A 26,797-nucleotide genomic window follows, 5' to 3' on the forward strand; every position below is an offset into this window, starting at 1 on the left:
TCGTAGGTCTTGGAATAGACGATGACATTGTCCAGGTATAACAGGACCGTCTCGAAGTTCCGGTGTCCCAGACAGCATTCCATCAACCGTTGGAAGGTTCTTGGTGCATTGCAGAGCCCGAACGGCATACAGTTAAATTCGCTGAGACCCATCGGGGTGGTGAATGCGGTCTTCTCCCGGTCCGCCTCTGCTACAGGAACCTGCCAGTACCCGCTAGTGAGATCCAAAGTAGAGAAGAAGTTAGCAGATTTTAATGCAGCTAAGGACTCTTCTATCCTTGGTAACGGGTACGCATCTTTGTGTGTGATACGGTTGACCTTCCTGTAGTCTACACACATTCTCATGGTGTTGTCTTTCTTTTTCACTAAGACTAGTGGAGCTGCCCAGGGGCTACAGCTGTCCCTGATTACCCCAGCCTCCTTCATGTCTCTAAGCATACCCTTGGCGTGTTGGTAGTGTGCCGGGGGTACGGGTCGGTATCTCTCCTTTATGGGAGGATGGTCTCCCGTGGGGATGTGGTGTTCTACCCCCTTTGCTCGCCCGAAGTCTAGCGGGTGTTTACTAAACACTCTCTCGTACTCTCGAACCCCCCGATAGACTCCCTGTTTCTGGTGTGAGGGAGTGGAGTCAGTACCCAAATGCAGTTGCTGACACCAGTCCTCCATTGGTTTCTTAGAGCCGTTACCTTCCTCTGGTTGAGATGGAGGCAAGGGTTCCACGGCCTGTACAGAGTTCTGGTTGATGGTGAACAATTTGGCTAGCGTGGCATACCGGGGCAGGTGTACTTCTCTCTCCCCGATATTTATGATGCGAACGGGCACCCTCCCATGGCGTACATCGACCACCCCCCGTGCCGTCAAAATGGTGGGCCTACTGTCTGAGTAGACGGGTTCTACCATTGCTTGGTAGTCTCTACCTCTTAGACCAATAGCTGCCCGGCACCAAATCATCATCTCACTTTTTGGGGGCATGGCAATAGGGAACGGGTCACACATTCTCACGCTACCTATCTCACCACCAGATAGTTCCACCTGTTGCCGCTTCATCAGTGCCCGGATCTCTTTTTGGAGCACACGCTGCTGGCCGGAACTGGCGTTCTTGGCAACCTGCTGTAAAATGAGAATCACCTCTGCAAGACAATTTTCAATCACATTAGTTCCCAAGGTTATTCTAGGGTGACTTTCATGACGGTCTATGTCCACTATAATCAGTCCTTGTGCCGCCAGTTCGACTTTACCGATCTTAATGGTCACCTCTTTGAATCCCACCTGCGGCACGGGCTGACCATTGCTGGCGATGATACTCAGGTCGTCATCTGGGTAGCGGGTTATGTCCGAGTCATTCCAGTACTGTTTAAAGAGCACGTACGGGATGGTGGTCACCTGACACCCAGTGTCTAGTAGGGCACTCATAGGAATGTCATCCAGTACCACAGGCAAGATTGGACGTCCCCCTACGTATTTATCACGCCAGTTTGATGGGCCTGATGGTCTTATGCCTGGGGGTTGGCCCTCTACCCCAGGTTGTGCCCGTTTAAATGACAGTACCTTGCCACATGTCCGGGTTGATTGCAGCGGCGGCAGATGGGTCGTCCGTCCTCGTTGTATCTGTCGCTGGGTCTTCCTCTGGCCGGTGGGGTCCTCCTCAGTCGGCGCCACGGGACGTCCTCCGGTCCGGATGCCAGCTGTATCTTTCCTGGAGAAGAGACCTGTAAAGACTGCACAGTTCTGGTTAGCGCGGCAACGCTCTTTGTCAGCTCTTGGACCTGATGGTGCAGGTCTGTAGCCGGGTCACTGTTTAAAGCCTGCGCATCAGCTCCCACAGGCCCTGCAGACAAGGGCGCCGTCTCCTGGTGGTAAGTGATAGCAGGGCGCCTGTGGGTCACAGCGCCACCTGGTGCCGGTTCTCGGAGCACCCGGATGGCTCTGTCCTTGAACTGTGCAAAGTCCAGGTCAGGGTCCTGTAAGGCCATTGCCCGCAACTGGGTTCGGTGGGCATTGCACAGTAGACCCTCAATAAATTGTTCAGTCAACAGCTTATCTTCATTTCCCACGCTGTCAGGGTCTGCCTGCTTAATGGCTCTCAGGGCCTCTTGTAGCTTTAGAGCATAGTCTCTTATACTCTCATGTGCCCGCTGTTTACACCCGTAAAATCTGAGCTTTATTTCGGCTGAGGTGCGGGTATCAAATGTGTCTTTCAGCCGGGCTAGTATTTCTCTGACAGTCCTCTTCCTCCCAGGTGGACAGGACTTTACCTCCCTTTGGGCTGCCCTGATTAATTGGGCCACCAGGATGCTCACTTTTTGCTCTTCAGTGAGGGGGTACACCTGGAAGAGGCTATCCAGTCTTTCTCTAAAGTCATTTAGAGTATGTGACTCCCCTGAGTACTGGGGTAGCCAGGTTGCCCCCGGGATATAGGGCATGGTGAATGGCATGACTGCTGCAGCGGTTGCGCTGGCGGTTGCTGTGGCAGTGGAGCTCCCCTCGGTATCCGGCATCCTCCTCCCCCATAGTGGACCGTGGCCTACCTTGCGATGCTCTTCTTTCGTAGGCCGCGGCTCCGCAGTCGATCGTCGGGGTTGAGGACCTGGCGTCGCGCTCCGATGACGTCAGCGTCACTCTTCCTCCCTTCCAGGACCTTGCGCAGCGTCAGAGCGTGGGGCGGAGCGTGGGGCGGAGCTTCGGATCTCGCGCGCTTTCAGCTTCCACGCCCCTCTTCTTCACGTGCGGCGTCCCGAAGATGGCGTCCGAAGGCGGGAAGCAGCTGCGGATGGCGGGAAGAAGGCAGAAGACGGCGGGAAACGGTCCAAGATGGCGTCTGATGGCGGGAATCGGCTCCGGATGGCAGGAAACTTCACCACAGGTAAGTATAAAAGTCTCTTTTTCAGGCACGCAGTACCCGGTGGTTGCGGGCACAAAATCCTGCCAACTACGCCAAAGTTGACGCGACCCCTGGGCCTGTGTTGTGCAGGGGAACCCGGAACCGGGCCTGTTGTAGAATGCTGGGGGTTGTAGTCTCCGTGTGGCGGTGACCCGGTCCGTGCCCAGGGTGGTCAAACCAGTGGCAGTCTTAATGTATAGCAAATGTCCGACTACGCCACCCGTGGATTGCGGTCAGTGGGAACCGCCGCTGCGCTGCCGACCGCTGAGGCTGATGTTGTTTGCGCAGCCGAGTATGGGATAACTCCCCACGGGAGAAGTATTGCCTCAGGGCAGCTAATGTGTGAGATGATGGGAGTGATGGTGTGAGGGTCCCAGTGCTAATGGATGCTCCCCGTTTATCTGCACTCTTCCTGGCTACCTTGCTGTCAGCGGTTACAAGAAGCCCACGTCCCTGAGTATACCGTGTGGTGCTCACCCTTATGGCTGGTGACTTGGGGCCGTCTGTTAGCCTCCGCTCCTGGATGGCGGCGCTGGTCCCTTCTTTGTGACTGAGCCTCCGGGCTTCTATGGCCAGAGGACCTGGAATCCCCTGCCGGTTGGTTTCTGCTGCTGGGTATATATCAGTCCCCACAGCCTCGGACTCCTGTGTCCGGTTTTAGTAACTTCAGCCAGGGTGAGCTATATCTCTGCTCACAGCCCCTGGCCTTCAGCTGCTGCTCCTACAGAGCTCCTGTTCTCACTTTCCCTCTCCAGGCTCTGACTGCTCTGCTTGTTCTGCAGGCTCTGTCTCTGTCCGCTCTAATCCCGCCCCAGACCCAGTTTATAAGGGCAGATTCCTCCCCTCCCAGGTCTGGGCGGGCAGTGTTACATGCTTAGGGCTCCTGACCAGAGAAACCTCCCACTTGCTCTCAGACATAATATCTCTATTACTGTGGCAACCAGACCCCTGGGGTGTCACACTTATAAGTACCAATGAGTTCTCTAGTCTGCAGACACTGAATACTTCTTTTACCATAGATGTAAGTGATCATGAGCATGAACTCTCAGGAGTTAAGCTCTCTGCACACTTGACGGATCCCAATTATATTACATTGCCATCATCTGTGTCTTACAGCCTTGACTGAAGTCAGCCTCTATTAGCGGTATTTGAATGGAACGCATGCTGATACTCGTGTGTACCAGCTCCCGTTGGCAACTTGTGATGTGATCGTGAGGTGCCATTGGGTTACCAATGGGATATCTTTGATGCTGAACTATATTATGAGCTTCAAATGAGACTTATTTTCACTATATTCTGCAATATTACTATAATACATTGTAAGTGATCACGTGATCTCAGGTTCAAGTCCCATAAGGAAACTAAAAAATAAAGTAGAACATTTTTATTTTTTGAAACTGTAATATAAATGAAAACAATATACATTTTTGAGTCACTCCCCATCAAAAAACATATTTGGTTCTGCTGCATTCATAAAAGTTTTATCTATCAAAATCTAAAATAATTAACCCGATCAGCATCCACCGTAACAAGAAAGAAAATTTAAACCCCAAAATTTTATTTTTTTCTGTCACTACTCCTCTGTAATAAACGCAATAAAAACTGATCAGAACTTCATATAAACTATCATATTGGTATACAATCACCAAATTGTCACACAAAAGAAACCCCTTCACAACTTAATCAACAAAAAGAAACAAAATGTTCAGGGTTTTCACATGATGGGTGTGACACAAACCAATTTTTTTTACATATTTCTGAATTATATTTTCTCCACTAAAATGGAAAAAAAATCTTTGCAAGTTTGTTATTTCCATAATTTTACTGACCAGGAGAATCACGATTCAGTACTATTTTTAGAACAATGTATAAAGTAAAAGAAAATAAAAAAAAATCATGGTGGAATTGCATTTGTTTCACAATTTCAATGAACTTGTAAGTTGCTTCCCTTTTTCAAGTACAATATATGATAAAATGAATGGCGTCATTTAAAACTATAGCTCTTCCTGCAAAGAACAAGTACTGCTACGGAATCTTGGTTGACAAAAAAAATAAGTTATTGCTTTGGAAAAAAACATAGGAAACGAAAGAGCAAAGCTGAAAATTGACTGTGAAGGCAAAAGTTAAAGAGAATATCATATCTAATTTCACAATACAAACTTCAAGCATTATTAACCCCTTCACCTCCAGGCCATTTTCTATTTTTGCGCTTTCATTTTTTGCTCCCCTTCTTCCCAGAGCCATAGCTTTTTTACTTTTCGGTCAAAATGGCCATGTGAGGGCTTATTTTTTGTGGGACAACTTGTACTTTTGAACAACACCATTGGTTTTACCATATTGTGTACTGGAGAACAGGAAAAAAATTCCAAGTGCCGTGAAATTGCAAATAAAGTGCAATTCCACAGTTGTTCTTTGTTTTGTTTTTTACCAAATTCACTATATAGTAAAACGTACCAGCCTTTATGATTCCCCTGGTCATTACAAGTTCATAGATTCCAAACATGTATAGGTTCTTTTTTATTTAAGTGGTGAAAACAAATCCAAAGTTGGTTTAAAAAAAGTCACCATTTTCCAAGACCCGTAGCGTCTCCATTTTTTGTGATCTGGGGCCGGGTCATGGCTTACTTTTTGCGCACCGAGCTGAAGTCTTTATTAATACCATTTTGGGGTAAATATGATGTTTAGATCGCTGGTTATTGCATATTATTGCAGTGTTGCAGCGACCAAAAAAATTAAATTCTGGCGTTTTGATTTTTTTTCTCATTACGCCGCTAACCGATCATAGTAATTTTTTTATATATTGGTAGATCGGGCATTTATGAATGCGGCGATACCAAGTATGTGTATATTTGATTTTTTTATTGTTTTATTTTGAAAGGGGCGAAAGGGGGGGGTGATTTAAACTTTTAATATTTTTTAAATTTTTTTAATATTTTTAAAAACAGTTTTTTTTTACATTTCACTTGCTTCAATAGTCTCCATGGGAGACTAAAGCTGTGATTATCTGATTGCCTGTGGGTAGCAGAAATTCTCACTTGCTATGAGCGGTGACCGCTGGGCGGCACTCATAGCATCCTGGCAATGACAGCCGCAGGGGTCTCCTGCAAACCCTTGTTTGTCATGCCAACCCATGGGTGACCCGCGGTCATGCAACACGGATGCCGATGGGCGAGACTTATGGCATCCTTTAGCCGTGGCCATGTTAAATGCCACTGTCAGAGATTGATCACAGAAGAGGCAAGTCATTCATAGACCAAAGGCAGGCAGAGGGGCCGGGGTGTCAGACAGGGAGGAAAAGACCACAGTCCGGCCCTTGTGCACCAAATTCTAATTAGCAGAAAACTTTAAATTATGATTTGGATACCTAAGCTACTGCAATGCCTGCATATTGGATAAGTGATATAGTGAATCAGAAGAACTATACTATATTTTTAATTGGAGATAATTGGTAATATTATTATTACACCCACTGCATATTGGGATAGGATCTCGGAGATGGGAATACCCTTTTAAATCAGATCTTTTACTACTTATAAAAGTAATGTATTTGTTACTTATAAGATGTTAATTTTTTTATCAGTAACTTACAACCCCTGGCAAAAATTATGGAATCACCGGGCTCGGAGGATGTTCATTCAGTTGTTTAATGTTGTTGAAAAAAAGCAGATCACAGACATAGCACAAAACTAAAGTCATTTCAAATGGCAACTTTAGGGCTTTAAGAAACACTAAAAGAAATCAAGATAAAAAATGTGGTACTCGGTAAGGGTTATTTTTTTCAGACCAAGGAGAGGGAAAAAATTATAGAATCACTCAATTCTGAGGAAAAAATTATGGAATCATGAAAAACAAACACACAAAAGAACATTCCAATAAATCACTAGTATTTTGTTGCACCACCTCTGGCTTTAATAACAGCTTGCAGTCTCTTAGGCATGGACTTAATGAGTGACAAATAGTACTCTTCGCCAATCTGGCTCCAACTTTCTCTGATTGCCGTTGCCAGATCAGCTTTGCAGGTCGGAGCCTTGTCATGGACCATTTTCTTCAACTTCCACCAAAGATTTTCAATTGGATTGAGATCTGGACTATTTGCATGCCATGACATTAACCTTATGTGTCTACTTTCAAGGAATGTTTTCACAGTTTTTGCTCTATGGCAGGATGCATTATCCTCTTGAAAAATTATGTCATCATCCCCAAACATCCTTTCAATTGATAGGATAAGAAAACTGTCCAAAATATCAATGTAAACTTGGGCATTTATCGAAGATGTAATGACAGCCATCTCCCCAGTGCCTTTACCTGACATGCAGCCCCTTATCATCAATGACTGGAAATTTGCATGTTCTCTTCATGCAGTCATCTTTATAAATCTCATTGGAATGGCACCAAGCAAAAGTTCCAGCATCATCACCTTGCCCAATGCAGATTCGCGATTCATCACTGAATATGACTTTCATCCAGTCATCTACAGTCCACGATTGCTTTTCCTTAGCCCATTGTAACCTTGTTTTTTTTTTGTTAAGGTGTTAATGATGGCTTTTGTTTAGCTTTTTTGTATGTAAATCGCATTTCCTTTAGGCGGTTTCTTACAGGTCAGTCACAGACATTGACTCCAGTTTCCTCCCATTAGTTCCTCATTTGTTTTGTTGTGCATTTCCTGTTATGGAGACATATTCCGGTCTTGACCCTTTGATGTCTTACTTGGTCTACCAGTATGTTTGCCTTTAAAAACCTTCCCATGTTGCTTGTATTTGGTCCAGTTTTTAGACACAGCTGATTGTGAGCAACCAACATCTTTTGCAACATTGCGTGATGATTTACCTTCTTTTAATAGTTTGATAATCCTCTCCTTTGTTTCAATTGACATCTCTCGTGTTGGAGCCATGATTCACGTCAGTCCACTTGGTGCAACAGCTCTCCAAGGTGTGATCACTCCTTTTTAGATGCAGACTAACGAGCAGATCTAATTTGATGCAGGTGCTAGTTTTGGAAATTAAAATTTACAGGGATGATTCCATAATTTTTCTCAGAATTGAGTGATTCCATAATTTTTTCCCTCTGCTTGGTCAGAAAAAAATTACCCTTACTGAGTACGATATTTTTTATCTTGATTTCTTTTAGTGTTTCTTAAAGCCCTAAAGTTGCCATTTGAAATGACTTTAGTTTTGTACCATGTCTGTGATCTGCTTTTTTTCAACAACATTAAACAACTGAATGAACATCCTCCGAGCCCGGTGATTCCATAATTTTTGCCAGGGGTTGTACAACAATTCTGACAAGGATCCCAACCATATGAGGTGTGCGAGATCTCGTTAATAAAGTATACAGTCTGTATTGTGAAATCTGGTGACAAATCTGCTGTAATTTTTTTTCAAGATAACATATGGTCTACTGCTGCAAAGATTTAATATTTTTGCAACTTCTAGGGTGGGTCTGTGCACATTCACTAAATTTAGCTCCAATGCACTATGGAATAAATGTTAACCCCAACTTCTATCCTAGAACAGACAGAAAAGAGGTCACCAAAGTTAGCAATAACTCCACAACTTTCTTAGACCACCAAGGAAAACTTTAATTAATGTATTTTTTTTCCTATTTTCCATTGTGTCTGATAATTTGGTGCAACTGATACTCAGACAAATATGTTATTATTTGTATAATATATTGTATGTGTATATTATTAAATTTTATTTTTTGTAGCTCAGAAAATGATGTGAGTATTATGAATTTGATCATATGCACTAATACTTGTATTTTTCTCCGTAGGTGTGATGCGGGATACAGTGGATCAAAGTGTGAAAAGAAGGACTTTAATGTATTATACGTAGTTCCAGGCCCTGTACGTTTCCAGTATGTCTTAATAGCAGCAGTGATTGGTACAATTCAGATTGCCATCATCTGCGTTGTAGTGCTTTGTATAACAAGGTTAGTAATATTTGGTTGAAATAATATTATATATGACAGAAGATGATCTACACTAAGAATTGAGGAAGCACAATAAAAACATGAAAAAAACGAAAGACGCCTGTTGCTCCTAGTGTTTTAATTTGCTAGTTCATTTTAGTATGTAGAAATGGTACAATCCTAATATATAAATCAATGTGTTGAAGTACACCTGAAGCCCTTTTCATGGTGTCGTTTAGAGAATTAGTTACATTGTTAATAAGGTTGAAAAAAGACAAATGTCCATTAGGTTCAACCAAGGGATGGGAACAGCCAACAGTAAGAAGCTCATATACAACAACAATGCATGATACAGTCCACTCTAAGAAAAGCTATTTTTTCTTCCTACAGTCATTCCACTGGACCAAACATTCAGAAAATATCTTTACACATTTACAAAAGCCACTATTATATTTTCTTCTAAAAAAGCATCTAAGCCTTTTATTAATAACATAAATGTTTGCCGATGTGACCAGTTCTTAAGGTACATTATTCTAATGAGTAATGGTCCTTATGGAGAAGACTTGTCTCCTTGGGAGACAGAAATGTTCTTTTTGTAGACAGAGAGAGTATCCCCTTGATTTTTAAAGGGGTTTTTACATGAAACAGCTTTTGACCATACTTTTTGTATTGTTCATTTATGCCAATGTACAAATTAATCATGTCTCTCCTTATGGACTAAGATCATCCATGCCCTTTAAAGGTTTTATGGCTCTTATTTGTACCTTTTCTAATTCTAGGGCATCCTTTCTATGATCTGGTACCCAGAAGTGAGCTGCATATTCCAGATAAGGTCACATTAATGCTTTGTAAATTGATAGTATTATATCCCTGTCCCATGAGTCTGTTCCTTTTTAATACATGACACTATCACGCTGGCCTTAGAAGCTGCCGATTGATATTGCATGTTATTATTCAGTCAATGATTTACAAATGCAACTCGATCCATCTCTATAAGTGACTCTCCTAGTTTTTCTCCACCTAGACCATATAATGCCTGCATATTATTATTGCCCAGGTGCGTAACTTTACATTTACATTTACTTTATCTTTTATCTTCACATTGAACCTTATCTGGATGAAGGTTGAACTTGATGGACCTAGGCCTTTATTCGACCTATGTAACTATGTAGCATAGATGCCAAAACACTTAGCTTGTTGAAGTAAGCCTGCGACTTCTGAACATCTTCCATAAACTGCACTACATTACATACTTTGGTGTAAACTGTAAAATACAAAGAACACTATAATCTCATCTTCTATATCATTGATAAATAATAATAGCGGACCAAGCACTGAACCTTGGGTTATACCATTTATAACCGGAGACCATTCATAGTCATATACCACAACCTTCTGGGTAAGATCTTTAAGCTAGTTTGCGATTCAAATACAAACATTACCGTCTAAGCCTTTAGATCTTAATTGACCAGTTTCGCATCTGTGTGGGAAGGTATCAAATGCCTTTGCAAACTTTGAAAAAACTGTGGAATTTATTCATCAAATCCGCCATTGACAATCTTGATCTTGATGAGGGGGTTTGTTAGAGTCTGAGGCACCTGAATCATTCAAGGCAAAAACCTCCTAATGAATCAAAAGCATCTGATAAGTGTTATATTCCTCTTCAAGAAAGGTATAATTTTAATCAGCTTTAAAACACCATTTCAGCAATATCTTTAGTTATGAGTCCAAAAGTCTGCTGGCAACTCCTTTTTATGAGTAATGGAATCGACTACAACCACCGAGAGAGAGATTAAGAACCCATTCAGTAATTCTGTTTTCTCTTGATAATCAGTGACCAGTGCTCCATTACTATTATTTAGGGGAACCACCTGTGCAGACCTTATTTTTTTTGTAGATCTGACTTACTTGCTACACGTGGTTCTGAGCATTAGATGTTAAAAAAAACAAAAACCTTATTTACTCACGTAACTGCTGTTTTTTTCCATCTGCTGTCTGGTCTTCTTCTTTCCACCATCTTGTGCCACATCTCTGGGCTCTTTTTCCTGTAGCCTAGGACTCCCGGTTGCATCCAGTCTGGAGCTCACTGCATATCATAAGGTTGCCTCGTCTTCACAAGCTAATGACGTGCAGCTGTATGCAGCTCGAAGTTCTGGCCTATTTTGAAGAGGTTAGAGATCTGGCATGCCCGACAATGGAAATAAAAAGACCAGAGAGTAAGCAGCCAGAGTCTTATATATCAGTGGCTGCACCCAGTCAATGCCTTAAAGTGCAGCTTTCAACCTGGGAATATTGGCCTTTTTGTAGTCCATGACCAAGTATGTTTTTGACAAATGAAGCAAAATAAAATTATAATGTGGTACCAAGGTTTTCACAAAGAGTGACATTTAAAACAAGTTCTGCATTGTTAGAAATAAAAAGCTACAAAAAGAACATGACCTCTTGTTAGGTGTTACACAAACTGGCCAATGAAATCATCCTTCAGCAAGCTAAATTTTCACCCCTTTGCATTTGAAGCAGAGCCATAGCAGTAACCAATATCTTGGAAATTAAAAAGTTAAAATCTGTCATTATCCCTAATGTACAAGCCTGAGCAGCCCCCTCCCACTGATTATGTAGCCAACCATCCAACTCGTTATGGATATTTAGAGTAGAGATAAGTGGGTATATTGAAATTCTAATATTCCTGCTTTGCAAAATTTTACAGAAAAATTTGATTTGCATCAAATAAATTTGCTGTGAATCCTACATACAATTTCCAATAAAATATGTGACTAACAGCCTGTGGTCTGCTAGGTGTGTATTGAGCTCTGTAATGCCTTATTAATAACCACTTGACCTCAACCTATCAGGCTAGGGTAAAATGGATGTTCAACAGCAGCATATACAAATCATATTGCATTATCAGACATTTTTAGCTATTAATATTGTATAAAAGGTCCAAAAATGTTCCTATTTTGGGGGCGGTTGTGTCTGCCCTGTTGGTGTTTATACACAGGGAGTGTAAACTGAAGAAGCCATGGCTTTTTCACATGTGACATGCAGTAGTTATTCCTATTTAAGGAGTTTTAGGAACTTTTTTCATTGCTAAACAAAAAATCAATAGCTTTTTCACAATCAAACCAAAAAGTATCCCTTTATATATGGAGACAAAATGGGTGTACTGTTTTGAATGAGATTAATAGCTTCTCAACCAGGAGTGAAAAAATTTAAACCATTTTAGGATGTGCCACAAGATTTTTGCTGTTCACAAAATGATTAAGAAATTATAAAGGCTTTTTATCAAGCCATCCAAAATTATCCTTTTTTTGGGGGAGCAGGAAAAGGCTTGCTGTTTTTAAAGTGAAGAAGCAATGGCTTGTCACCAAGTCTTTTAAAAAAATTAACCTTAGTTTGGGAGTTTTTTCATGTTTGTGTTTTCTCAAGAGAGTACATTTTTCATGAGGATTACAATCTATTACTATAAACTAACCAACACTATAAAACACAGTGGGCATCCAGTATATACAGTGGTGGCCAAAAGTATTGGCACCCCTGCAATTCTGTCAGATAATACTCAGTTTCTTCCTGAAAATGATTGCAATCACAAATTCTTTGGTATTATTATCTTCATTTAATTTGCTTGCAAGGAAAAAACACAAAAGAGAATGAAACAAAAATCAAATCATTGATCATTTCACACAAAACTCCAAAAATGGGCCAGACAAAAGTATTGGCACCCTCAGCCTAATACTTGGTTGCACAACCTTTAGCCAAAATAACTGTGAACAACGGCTTCCGCTAACCATCAATGAGTTTCTTACAATGCTTTGCTGGAATTGTAGACCATTCTTCTTTGGCTAACTGCTCCAGGTCCCTGATATTTGAAGGGTGCCTTCTCCAAACTGCCATTTTGAGATCTCTCCACAGGTGTTCTATGGGATTCAGGTCTGGACTCATTGCTGGCCACCTTAGAAGTCTGCAGTGCTTTCTCTCAAACCATTTTATAGTGCTTTTGGAAGTGTGTTTTGGGTCATTGTCCTGCTGGAAGACCCATGACTTCTGAGGGAGAACCAGCTTTCTCACTCTGGGCCCTACATTATGCTGCAAAATTTGTTGGTAGTCTTCAGACTACATAATGCCATGCACACGGTCAAGCAGTCCAGTGCCAGAGGCAGCAAAGCAACCCCAAAGCATCAGGGAACCTCCACCATGTTTGACTGTAGGGACCGTGTTCTTTTCTTTGAATGCCTCTTTTTTTTTCCTGTACACTCTATGTTGATGCTTTTTCCCATAAAGCTCTACTTTTGTCTCATCTGACCAGAGAACATTCTTCCAAAACGTTTTAGGCTTTCTCAGGTAAGTTTTGGCAAACTCCAGCCTGGCTTTTTTATGTCTCGGGGTAAGAAGTGGGGTCTTCCTGGGTATCCTACCATACAGTCCCTTTTCTTTCAGACGCCGACGGATAGTACAGGTTGACACTGTTGTACCTTCGGACTGCAGGGCAGCTTGAACTTGTTTGGATGTTAGTCGAGGTTCTTTATCCACCATCCGCACAATCTTGCGTTGAAATCTCTCGTCAATTTTTCTTTTCCGTCCACATCTAGGGAGGTTAACCACAGTGCCATGGGCTTTAAACTTCTTGATGACACTGCGCACGGAAGACACGGGAACATTCAGGTCTTTGGAGATGGACTTGTAGCCTTGAGATTGCTCACGCTTCCTCACAATTTAGTTTCTCAAGTCCTCAGACAGTTACAGGTGCTGTTAATTACACGAATTAGAGAAGCATCACATGATTTTTCAAACAGTGCCAATACTTTTGTCCACCCCCTTTTTTAGGTTTGGTGTGGAATTGTATCCAATTTGGCTTTAGGACAATTCTTTTTGTGTTTTTTTCATTGAAGACAAATTAAATGAAGATAATAATACCAAAGAATTTGTGATTGCAATCATTTTCAGGAAGAAACTGAGTATTAACTGACAGAATTGCAGGGGTGCCAATACTTTTGGCCACCACTGTATGTGGCTGACATAGCTTTGACAATGGCAAAAGAGGCACAGTAAATAATTAGAATAGGGCATGGCAGGAGATGTCTGGCACTGTAGGGGCAGCAATGTCAGCCCTGGCAGCAGGCGTAATACAGTATAGATTACATTATTCACAGGAGTTAAATGCTCAACTGAGCATGTGCCATCAGCACTAGTGGCAGCAAAGCAGTGCAGCAAACAGACTTCAGACAGTATGGCCAATTTAATCATTAATTGTAGATGAATGAAAGTCTGCACTTTATAGTACAATAAATAATTGAGCTGAAGTGCACACAATTATTTGGCAAAAGGCAGTATAATGGTATAAAGGTGGTAAACTTGGATATGTGGGAGTACAATTTCCATGTAATTGGAAGACTGAAATAATGTTTCTTGGGAACCCAAAAAAAGAATTGATGATGCAATGGAGATAGTACATGTATGAAAAACCATAGATGAGGATGGTGATGGGGCTAATGACAATGACAAGGCAGTACTTGCAGGTGCTGACTGGTTGCTAGAAAGACAATCATGAGGAGAGGAAGGAGGATAGCTTGAGCCTTTCTGATCGTGCTGCTCAGTTTGCTTGCCCCACATGAGCAGGTGATGCCATTCCTTGGACTCATGGAGTGATGTAATTCCTAAACAATATGTGACGAGATGAATCTGGTGTGTTTTCACACTAGACTTTATCCCTAAAATTCTATGTAGTGAAGTAGCTACACGTAGGTTCATGGTTGGAAATGAACATGTTGGGAAAAAATGTGGAATGGTTATGAGGTGTATGTTGTATGGTTGATAAATTGGACAATTAGTACAGGTATTCAAAAACTATAATGTGACCTTTATATAAAGACTGAAAAATGTGATTTACAAAATTAGACTGGACAAGAAAAGCTAGGAAGTGTTCCCGTATTTTTTGGACCATAAGATGCACTTTTTTCCCTCAAAATTTTTTGGGGAAAAGGGGTTGGGTCTTATTGTCCGAATGTAGTCAAAATGTAGATATTATGGTGCTTTCTGTGGTGGTGTCGGGCGGAGGCGGCAGTGGCGGTAATTGAGTGTGGTCGTACTGCAGGTAGCGGGTGGCAGGGCAGGGAGAGGTATCACACACAGCAAAATCAGCGGTGCTTCCATTAATGCACTTACTCTGCTTTACACAGGAGAAAGTGAGCGGTCCTGGGCCAGATCACATGCTGCAGTGACGATACAAAAGAGGCAGCCTACTAACTCCTGTGTAACGCAGCATAAGTGCATTAATGGCAGCACCGCTGATTTTGCTGTGTGATACCTCTCCTTGCCTAGCCCTATGGAGCTGTCATAGTGAATCCAACTGCGCTGTTGTGAATTCACTATGGCAGTGGTAGACAGGAGTTAGTGGGTGGTCACGGGCCAGATCACATGCTGCAGTGATGATACAAAAGCCTCTTTTGTATCTAACATCGCCGTTGATCCCTGATGATCCTCTCCCTGCAGTGCGACCCCGCTCTCTCCAAACAAGAAACAGTGAGGCAAGCATTACCGTAGTTAAAGCACATACAGCAAAACACTACCTCTGTGATGAACTATAACTCCTAGCATGCCATAGAAGCTGCAGGACATGCTGGGAGTTATAATTCTCCTCAGGGAAACCACATGAATTAAATGTAGGGTTAACTATAACTCCCAGCATGCCATCATAGAAGCTGCAGGGCATGCAGGGAGTTATAGTTCTCCTCAGAGAACCCACATGAAATAAATGTAGGGTGAACTATAACTCCCAGCATGCCATAGAAGCTGCAGGGCATGCTGGGAGTTATAGTTCTCCTCAGAGAACCCACATGAAATAAATGTAGGGTGAACTATAACTCCCAGCATGCCATAGGAGCTGAAGGACATTCTAGGAGTTATAGTATATTTTACCACATTTTTTGCTACAAACGTTTTTTTTACCCTATTTTCCACCTCTAAAACCTGGGTGCGTCTTATGGTCCAGTGCATCTTATAGTCCAAAAAATATGGTATATCTGAAAAGCAAGCACCTGCAGTAGGCCAATGTATTTAGGTGTCATGTGTACAAGTCTAATATTGGATTATTACAACAATGAATTGAGTAAAAGAATAATATTAATAAAATAGAAAAGCGCGCACAACTTAGGAGGTAGACAGTTGTGTTTAAATTCCCGGATAATGGAGATCTTTCTTTAGGATGTTAAGAAATGGTTTGCCTGTTTTACAATTCAGGAGGCATGCTTTCTGCTACAATGCCTTGGATTCAGGATTTTGTTTTAGTTGCAAAAATAGCAATGTCTGGTCTAATATATGTAAGGTGCCTGAGCGAGGTAGTCCTGGGCGAGCTTCTGCTGCTTCTCGCTCCGGCACCCTGCAGACAAAATGTGTCCCCGTCCCGATGTGCTGCTGTGTGTGGGGTGCTTCACACTTACTTTCTCTAAAGCAAGAGAAATAGAGCAAATCTCTATTCCTCTAGCTTTATTTCTCTGTGCCTTCTATCTCCCTCTCTCTCGTTCTATCTCTTTATCTCTTTGTCACTCTCTCTGTCTATCTTTTTTGTCTTTGTCTCTCACTTTATCTCTCTTTTCCCATTTTTTTCTGGCTGTGTGTGTGTTTTAAGTAGAAGCAGATATCTGAAATATGTCTCACTTGGAAGCTGATAATTTTCAGATTGCTATTCCATACTTCAGCCCTGAGCAAGTAGGTGGCATTGCAGCCTTATCTGTGAGCTTTATGTCTTTTGTTACTAATGTGGCTGGATTTAGAAAAAAGAGCAGCATAAATATTTTTAATGTGAAAGGTTTTAAATGCCATGCGTTTACCCATGGTTTATGGGTTTAACCTTCATTATATTATACTATAAATGTCTTTTATTAGTTTTCTTCTATGGGTAGGAACAAAATTGCTATAAAACTGTTTAAGCAAGAAGGAGCTCTGAGTACTCATTCCAAAAGGAAAAAGAAGCGCAAGGAATGGTTCAGCTAGTTACATTAAATGTATAATCTGTAAAAGGTTTACTATAGTATATGAAGCGAAAAAGCTTGTTAAAAACTAAGCATAAATCACAGTAATATTCCTGTATGGCCACCATGTTCTCTTCCATGTGCTAGCTGATGATGTGGAAAATAGGCAAAAAAGATAATTTCTGAAGTACATCATTTGAACTACAAAACAATTTGCTCTTAAATGGATTTTCCATGTTGCTATAATGAATCAATATAGAATAAAAATGTGTAAATAATAAATATACATATAACTGTCATTTTAGGTAACTTTTTAGAATAAACTGTCGTGTAATGTGTACGTGACTAATAACTGTCTTTCTGGCTATTACATGAAAGTAGCTGCATGGAGGACATTTGTATTCACAGCAATTCAACATTATAGTAAAATTAATTTGCTTGAAGCTGCAGCATTATCAGCTTGTCTTGCCTGTGTCTGCCTGATATCTCACTGTGCTGAGTCATCTTAAATTCTTCTCCTCAGCTCTTCTCCATACAGTATAATGGGAGATGTAACCTGACACCTCACTGTGCTGGCTGTCAATTCTGCTTAGCCTAAAGCCCCCGTCACACTAAGCGAGATCGCTGCTGAGTCACAAGTTTTGTGACGCAACAGCGACCTCAGCAGCGATCTCGCTACGTTTGACACGTAGCAGCGACCAGGCCCCTGCTGTGAGATCGCTGGTCGTGTCAGAATGGTCTGGACATTTCTTTGATCGTTGAAGCCCGGCTGAGTAGCATGCATCGGTGTGTTTGACACCTTACCAACGACCTCGATGGCGACTCAGAACTGAGACACATAGGCGTGCATTTGCGTTGCATCGTTTTACAGGTCGCTACGGGTCTCCATATCATTGCTGCGTCGTTGGGAAGATCTGAATGTTTAACATCTCACCAGCGTCCACGTAGCGACGGAGCAACGATCCCTGCCAGGTCGTATCATTGTCGGGATCGCTGTAGCGTCGCTAAGTGTGATGGTACCTTAAGGTCCTCTTCACACGTCGGTATAAAACATGTGTCATGACTTTCCATAACTTTTTGCACCTCCCGTTCTTCATGTGTTCAATACTTTTTCCCTGTGTAATTTCTCATTTTCACATATAACTTAATTTATGGACATCTATGGTTTCATTTCTTTGTCCGTGTGGATTGGATGGCTTGTTAGCGACATCTGGTGAGAATTTCATGGCAATGCCACCTGTAGAGAAATATATTTACTTAGAAAATTGATGACGTGTTCAATACTTATTTTGTCCGCTGTATATACAGTACTTACAGCACTAGAAATGTTCAAATCAATTTGATGCAAATTGAATTTGAGTCAAATTTTACATGTTTGCATTGTCTGTCTTACTGAACCTTTAGACAATGAAAACTTATACTATAGAGTCTTAAAAAGTGGCAAATTTATCAAAGGATTTCATTCTGATTTATAAATCTGGTGCATTTTAATACTGTCTGGTCTAATTTTATACCATTTGTTAATTGGTTTACTTTAGCCTACAAAGTTTATTTATTTATTTTTATTTATTTCACTGACTTATAAAGCACCAATAATTCCGCAGCACATTACAGACATTATCATTACTGTCCCCATTGGGACTATCAGTAAGTCTTTCGAGTTTGGGACATAACCGGAGAATCTGCAAAGCTGCAGTACTAACTACTGAGCCACCGTGCCGCCCTTACAACAGATGTTGGCACAATTTTTGTTTAGTTTTAATACATGGTATTGCGTTTTAAAACTTGTTTAAAACACATAATACATATGGAGTAGAGCATGAAAAACAGTTTTTTTTTGTGATAATTTAGGCCAGATTTATGGTGCATTTAGTCTAATAAAGTATCCCAGTGTGCATTGGTATGCTGAAGAAAAGGGTACCCTTTAGATATGAGAGAATGTTTTGAAATTTTAATTTGTAAACATTTCCAAAATTTACCCAAAATTCAATTTTCTGTGAATAAATTTGCTGCAGATCCCAATACTGCAAAGTCACTAGATGGCCAGAAAATTAATGGACGCACCTAGGTTTTAGAGGAAAAAAATAAAAAAAAATGTGTGGAGGGCACATTGTTATGGGGGAATCTGTGGATGACACACTGTTATGGGAAATCTGTGTATGATGCACTGTTGTGGGGGATCTATGGATATCGAATTGTTATGGGGGATCTGTGAATGATGCACTGTTATGGGGGATCTGTGGATGACGCACTGTTAAGAGGGATCCTTGTATGATGCACTGTTATGGGGGATCTGTGGATGATGCACTATTATGGGGATCTGTGGATGATGCACTATTATTGGGATCTGTTTATGACGTACTGTTATGAGGGATCTGTGAATAACACACTGTTATTAGGGATCTGTGGATGATGCACTGTTATGTAGATCTGTGGATGATGCACTGTTATGGGGGATCTGTGAATAACACACTGTTATGAGGGATCTGTGGATGATGCACTGTTATGTAGATCTGTGGATGGTGTACTGTTATGGGGGATCTGTGGGTGATTCACTGTTATGAGGGATCTGTGAATGACACACTGTTATGTAGATCTGTGGGTGTTGCACTTTTATGGAGATCTGTGGATGATCCACTCTTATGAGGGATCTGTGGATGATGCACTGTTATGGGGATCTGTGGATGATGCACTGTTATGGGGATCTGTGGATGATGCACTGTTATGGGGGATCTGTGGATGACACACTGTTATGTAGATCTGTGGATGATGCACTGTTATGGGGATCTGTGGATAATGCACTGTTATGAGGGATCTGTAGATGACACAATGTTATGTAGATCTCTGAATGATGCACTGTTATGGGGGATCTGTGAATGATCCACTGTTATGGGGGATCTGTGGATGGCGCACTGTTATGTGGGATCTGTGGATGATGCACTGTTATGGGGGATCTGTGGATGACGCACTGTTATGGTAGATCTGTGGATGACGCACTGTTATGAGGGATCTGTGGATGATGCACTGTTATGAGGGATCTCTGGATGACACTGTTATGGGGATCTCTGTGGATGACGCACTGTTATGAGGGATCTGTGGATAATGCACTGTTATGGTGGATCTGTGAATGACGCAATGTTATGGGGGATCTGTGGATGATGCACTGTTATGGGGGAACTGTGGATGATGCACTGTTATGGGGGATCTGTGGATGACGCACTGTTATGGGGATCTGTGGATGATGCACTGTTATGGGGGATCTGTGGATGACGCACTGTTAGGGGGGATCTGTGGATGTTGCACTGTTATGTGGGATCTTTGGATGCTGCACTGTTATGGGGATCTGTGGATGACACTGTTTTGGGGGATACAATGCTTGGGCAGTGTTTACGGTATATTAAATGTGACTACGGCCCCTACGATCCTTTAGAATACACCTACCATATGTACTGCACGGTCTGGTTGCATTCTTAAGGATGACGGGTTATTGTAATATTAAAATATAGGAAACATTTTGACTAATTACTGTAGAGTCCCTGTTTGACTACCACCCCCATCATCCTTAGTAATACTCCCACGTACTTTATACATCAGTGTATTCTTGAGGATGATGGGGGTGGTAGTCACATTTTGACTACCACCCCCCTCATCCTTAAGAATACACCCAAGTGCTCATGGGTGTGTTCTGAAAGATGAAGGAGATGGTAGTCACATTTACAGTAAACATTACAATCTCTCTCTGAAGTGATTATACTAACTGACTACAATCCCCATCATCCTTCAGAATACACCTATTGGTACTGTATAATATTCTGAAGGATGATGGGGTTGTAGTTATATTGCATCTCCCCTTCAGTGCCTGTTCACCTAGCTTACAAGCCATAGCTTTTTAGGCTGACAGGACCTTTTGTACATGGAATCACTGATTGGTGGAGGCAGCTCAGCAGCAGCTCCCTCCACCAATCAGTATCCAGCCTTCAGAGGCAAAGGAGAATCACTCTCCTCTCTCTCCTCTGCCTTAAAGGAGATCCCCGGCTGCACTGTACTATTAACAGTGGCCCTATGTTGTGACCACCCGCTGCCATAATCCACCGCCCGCAGTTATGACTCACCGCCTGCTGCCATGACCTACCTCCTGCCGGCATGATCCACAGCCTGCTGCACAGCCTGTCCGCAGCACCCTTTCCCCGGGCTGTGTGCAGTGAGTGATAGCACAGTTTGCGCTTTCATGTGTTTGCTTTATATGACGCACTGAGTTTTTCACCCTCACTTTGAGGGGGAAAAAAGTGCATCTTATAAAGTGAAAAATAGGGTATTTAGTGCGTGTGCATTTATGTATTTGTGAATATATGAACCTTGTATGGTATTATTATTTGTGTAGAATTTTTTAGCAAAAATAGGAGATCATTTATTTTGTTTGTACTTCTAGGTATACTGTAACACATAAGTACTTTGCTCATACCCTTAATTTTATACCCACTATAGTGTTTTGTAATGGTCTCTTTGTGTGCATATTTGTTTTTACCTTTTGTCATCATTTCAATAAAGTAATCTTTTTAGCACATTTTGTAAACTACATGGGACTTTGGTGCATTTGTATATATGACTTCTAAAGTTTAAAATGTGCCACCAAGAAACAGGGAACTTTGCTGCGGTAGAGAGGTCTTCCATGCATTAGAATTCCACTTGAAATATAGTTTGATTTTTAGCTTGGCATATAGGGAAAATATATATTCTTGTACCGTGTTAGCCAGGAGATAGAAAAATATTTAGATTTGAGAGTCCTCAGTGGTTGATACCTTTTAATGGCTAACTGAAAAGATGGTAACAAATTGCAAGCTTTCGAGACTACTCAGGTCTCTTCATCAGGCATAGTATAAGACAAAATCTGAAGAGTCACATATTTATACACAATAAGACTCACAAGAAAAAAAAATGCAATAGGTAAGACAAGTGATGAAAAGTAGAGTTATTATGGAAGAGGTAAACAGTTCTGGCTATAAATATTTTAGAAGTTAATAGATAAGGAGTGTGAAGGTTTTATTGTCCTGTGTCCAGTGTTGTGATGACCTCACAGGTCAGAGTCTGAGGAACACATTCCTTAGTTGATGTAGAATGACATAAATCCATGCGACACATTCATTCCTGCTCTGAAAGTGTTAAAGGTCATCATCAGTTTATATTCTAAGACTCTTCTTTCTCTTTGAGATTTAAAGTTACCTTTTAATACTAGTAATTTCATATCTTTTATGCTGTGATCAGGGGAACAAAAATGCTTGGCTACGGGTAGATCTATTTTTTATTCTTTTATTGTGTGGCGATGATGAATCTCAAAGAGAAAGAAGAGTCTTAGAATATAAACTGATGATAACTGTGATGAAAGCCGGCCGGTGGGTGCAGCTCTCTGGCGCCCCCTTACCTCTCAGGTCAGTCAAGGTACTGCACCTAGAGAAAGTAGTGCCAGGAAGCTGCAACCAGCGCAGGGAACACGGTAGAGTGTTCCCCTTCAACGTCACTAAACCGTAACGTCACTACACAGCACAACTCGCTAGCGCCCTCTTAGCCTCAGGTCAGTCAAGGAACTGCACCTAGGATAAGCGGTCGCCAGGGAGACTGTCCTGTAACCTACTGGGTATCGGGGCCCTCTGTAGAGAGGGCGGTATATATATCTTCCTTGGCCGCGCCAGGAATATATATATCTGAACCTCCGACCGTCACTACCAGCCTTCCCCAATCCCCAGTTGGTATGCTGCCACCAGTCCCTATTTTAGATATACGCCCAGTCCGTGAATGGGCCTATATCGGGTCAGGAACCAACCCTGGGTAGCGTTTTTGGCTTGAGCCGAGCTCACACGGACGTGCGTTCGTTATGCAGAATAAAAGGCAGGCCCACAATTACTTGAGGTAATTGATTATAATAATACACTAGATACACGATATACAACTAAATATACACAGGTATAAGGTCAGGCTAAACTATACAACAATGGAATACAACACACAGAATCACCACAGCATATCAGTTACCGGTTTCTTGATTTTCTTGTGACGCAGGGAGAGGATTCTGCGGTCGCAGGCACGGTTCTTTGTTACAGGCTGAGGCCTACCACCGCATGGTCAAACTGCTCCTCCCCTTGGTGGCCTCAGCTGGTGCTCAGATGTTCAGCACACCACTCTTGGGTCAAGACTGACTTATCTCTTGTCTGTCCTGCTATCTTACCTGCCCCGTCCCGCCCACTGCTGGTGAGGTCAGCTGGCTCAGTCTCCACCCTCAGGTCTAACTTCGATCAGAAGCCCAAATTCTATGGAACCCAATAACTTCTTCTGGGATGGTCTCATGATACCCCCAGGGGTTCCCATGGATTCGGGCCGCCGTAACCGACCTTTTGATATCAATTATGATACCATACGGTCCTCAGGAATGGCTCCGCGCTATATCTTGGCTTCCAGAGCACGTACAAACGTCTACCGCGGAGGCTTGTGTGCGCAATGGCTCCGGGACGCCGTGATATTTTTTTATTGGCCCATCCCACGCAACATGCGTGTACTATTCATGTTTCTATATCTTATGCCTCCATGCTTGTGACAGACAAAGAAACTAGTCCTATGGAACAAATGGTCAGGTACAGATAGACGAAGCACCCCCCCCTGCTGGCTGTGTTTCCTCTCGAAGTCTTTGAAGCTCCTAGCATTCAAGTGTTAAGTAGGCTTCTTATCTTACAGGAGCCTGGATGGGGGGAAACTATCTAGTTGACGTGTTAACAGAAGGTCCCAAGGGTGGGGGCTGCTGAAGTGTGGCCATCCCTGGATATGATTTATCATTACCAAGATGGCGGCTACAGGTTCATCACACCTCCCCCTATACGAGGGCGCGAGGGGGTAGCACATTCCTGTGTTCCCCCGTGCGTCCTTCTGCACCCTCCCCTTGCCGGGATAACCCGTCAGCGTTACCGTGGTCACGGCCTCTTCTGTGGCGAATGGAGAAGTGGTACTGCTGGAGAGCGAGGCTCCAGCGTAGCAACCTGCCATTCGACCCAGAGACCGTGTGTAACCAGCTGAGGGGGTTGTGGTCCATCTCCACGGTGAAATGGCTCCCGTACAAGTAGGGCTGCAGACGCTGCAGGGCCCATACAATTGCCAGGCATTCTTTTTCCACCGTGGAGTAAGCCACCTCCCGGGGCAGTAGCTTCCTGCTCAGGTACAAGACAGGATGTTCCTGGCCTGTCGTGTTGACCTGACTTAGCACAGCACCGAGGCCAAAGTCACTGGCGTCGGTCTGTACCACAAACGGCCGGTCGAAGTCGGCAGCTTGCAGTACAGGGGAGCTACTTAGGGCGGCCTTGAGTGCCCCGAAAGCTGTCTCGCAGGCGACTGTCCAGTCGACTGCGACGGGCAGCTTCTTCTTGGTGAGGTCCGTCAGGGGCTTGGCCAGGGTGCTATAGTGTGGGACGAACCTCCTATAGTACCCGGCGGTCCCCAAGAAGGACATCACCTGCTTTTTGGTCCTAGGAGTGGGCCAGGATGCGATGGCATCCACTTTCCCCGGTTCTGGCTTCAGAACCCCCCCGCCTACCCGGTGACCCAGGTAGAGGACCTCACTCATGCCCAGCTGGCACTTTTCCGGCTTGATGGTCAAGCCTGCCCGGTGGATCCGACCGAGCACCTGCCGCAGGTGCTCTAGGTGATCCTCCCAAGTGGGACTGAAGACTGCAATATCGTCCAAGTACGCAGCCGCGTACCCTTCAAGTCCCTCAAGCAGCGTATTGACCATCCGCTGAAAAGTGGCAGGGGCATTCTTCATGCCGAATGGCATCACTGTGGACTCGTACAGTCCAAAAGGGGTGATAAAGGCAGAGCGTTCCCTTGCCGCGGGGGTCAGAGGAATCTGCCAGTACCCCCGGCTCAGATCCATGATGGTCAGGTACTTAGCCCCGGCCATCCGATCGAGCAGGTCATCGATGCGTGGTATGGGGAACGCATCGGTGGCCGTTACAGCGTTGAGCCCCCGGTAGTCCACGCAGAACCGTGTAGTTCGGTCCTTCTTTGGTACGAGGACTACAGGCGAGGCCCACGCGCTGCTGGATGCCTGGATCACCCCCAGCTTCAGCATCTCGTCTATCTCTTGGCGCATGTTTCCCTGCACCTCGAAAGAGACCCGATATGCTGAACGCCGGATCGGCGGGTGATCGCCAGTGTCCACGTCGTGGACAGCCATCTCAGTCCTTCCGGGCAGGCTGCTGAACAGCCCCCGGAAGGGGTGCAGGGTGGTCCCCAGCTGGGACCGTTGGTCCTCCGTGAGCTGGTGGCCAACCCCCACATCCTCGATGGACCCACCCGCCTTGGCTTGGGTGAGCAGATCCAGGAGGGTTTCTACCTCTCCTTCCTCGGGAAGGTTGCACACTGGGTGGGCAGTCGCTTCCCGCTCATGATGAGCCTTCATCATGTTCACGTGGAAGGCCTTCCTCCTTCCACGGGCGTGATCCAGGGTGACCAGATAGGTGACGGCATTGAGTTTCTGGTGCACGAAGTAGGGACCTTCCCAGGCTGCCTGAAGCTTGTTCTGTGGTACGGGGACCAGTACCCACACCTTTTGACCCACCTGGTAGGTCCTCTCACAAGCATTCTGGTCGTACCACCGCTTCTGGTCGGCCTGGGCCTGGGCCATATTGTCCTGCACCAGCTTTGCCAAGGCCATCATCCTGTCCCGGTGGCGCACGACATACTCGATGACCGACACCTCGGGGGTGGCCAAATCCCCTTCCCATGCTTCCTTCACCAGAGCCAGGGGGCCCCGTACCCGTCGCCCGTACAGGAGCTCAAAGGGGGAGAACCCCGTTGAGGCCTGCGGAACCTCCCGGTAAGCAAATAGGAGGTGTGGGAGGTAACGCTCCCAGTCTCTCCCGTGGGAGTCGACCAACATCTTAAGCATCTGCTTTAAGGTGCCATTGAACCGCTCACACAGGCCATTAGTCTGTGGGTGATACGGGCTGGCCACCAGATGTTGCACCTGCATTTGCTTACAGAGGGACTCCATCAGCCGCGACATGAACTGGGTCCCTCGGTCGGTGAGCATTTCTTGGGGGAAACCCACTCTGGAGAAGATCTCCAGTAAGGCGGTAGCCACCTTGTCGGCCCGAATGGACGACAAAGCTACCGCTTCCGGGTACCGGGTGGCATAGTCCACTACCGTGAGTATGAAGCATTTCCCGGAGTGGCTGGGAGTGGACAGAGGTCCAATAAGATCCACAGCGACCCTCGAGAAAGGCTCTTCGATGATTGGCAGAGTTACCAGTGGGGCTTTGGGGCGCGGCCCCGCCTTCCCCACCCTCTGACAGGTGTCACACGAACGGCAGTAGGCACCCACCGCGGCTCCCATCCCAGGCCAGTAGAAATGCTGAGCTATCCTGGCCTTGGTTTTAGCGATCCCTAGGTGTCCGGCCATCGGAATCTCGTGTGCGATCCGCAACAATTCCGCCCTGAACGGATAGGGTACCACTAACTGTCGGTCCCTGGGCCACGCCTCCGGTGAACCCTGCTGGACCGTTACCCGGTACAGCCGTCCCTGGTCCCAGACCACACGCTCGCAGTCTGACTCCATGGGAGGCTGTGCCGCCTGTTCCTTGAGAGCTTTCAGGCTGTCGTCTGCTTCCAACGCAGCCTGAAATTCCTGACTTGATGTGGCCAGAATCGACGAAACTGCCACATCCTCCGTCAGCCCCTCCGGGCATGTCACCTGGCCGCTGTCTGACCCGGCAGACACTTGGTCAGAAGTGGGGAAGCCGTCGGACCTCTGCAAGGCTCCTTGGGCTCCGACGCTCCCACTCCTGGTGACAGCGTCTATGACCGCTGTGACCGTGGGTAGTGCCTGCTTCCCCTCTGTTTCTGACCAAGCCGCCCGATCAGGCAGGCTTCCTAGGCCTTTGGACATCTCGGATGTGGGGAACTCCTGCCCTGGGGTCTTACCTGGCGGCTCCTCTCTTGGGACACCCCCACCTCCCATGGCCTGTTCCTCCCCCTGCAGTGGGCCTATACTCAGCAGCCTG

At 44.3% G+C, this 26,797-nt stretch overlaps 1 protein-coding gene across 1 annotated transcript in view; it reads left to right on the forward strand.

Moving 5' to 3' along the window:
- TMEFF2 (transmembrane protein with EGF like and two follistatin like domains 2) overlaps window positions 1-26,797 on the forward strand; it is a 1,048,378-nt gene that overhangs the window by 995,043 nt on the left and 26,538 nt on the right. The window contains exon 9 of the mRNA XM_073647876.1: window positions 8,653-8,811. Within this exon, the coding sequence (XP_073503977.1) occupies window positions 8,653-8,811 (159 nt within the window). The remainder of the gene's footprint in view (window positions 1-8,652; window positions 8,812-26,797) is intronic.

The sequence above is a fragment of the Phyllobates terribilis genome, unplaced genomic scaffold, assembly GCF_046119375.1.
Source record: "Phyllobates terribilis strain yellow unplaced genomic scaffold, ASM4611937v1 Scaffold_9__5_contigs__length_417890890, whole genome shotgun sequence".
In the NCBI taxonomy this organism is placed as follows: Eukaryota; Metazoa; Chordata; class Amphibia; order Anura; family Dendrobatidae; genus Phyllobates; species Phyllobates terribilis.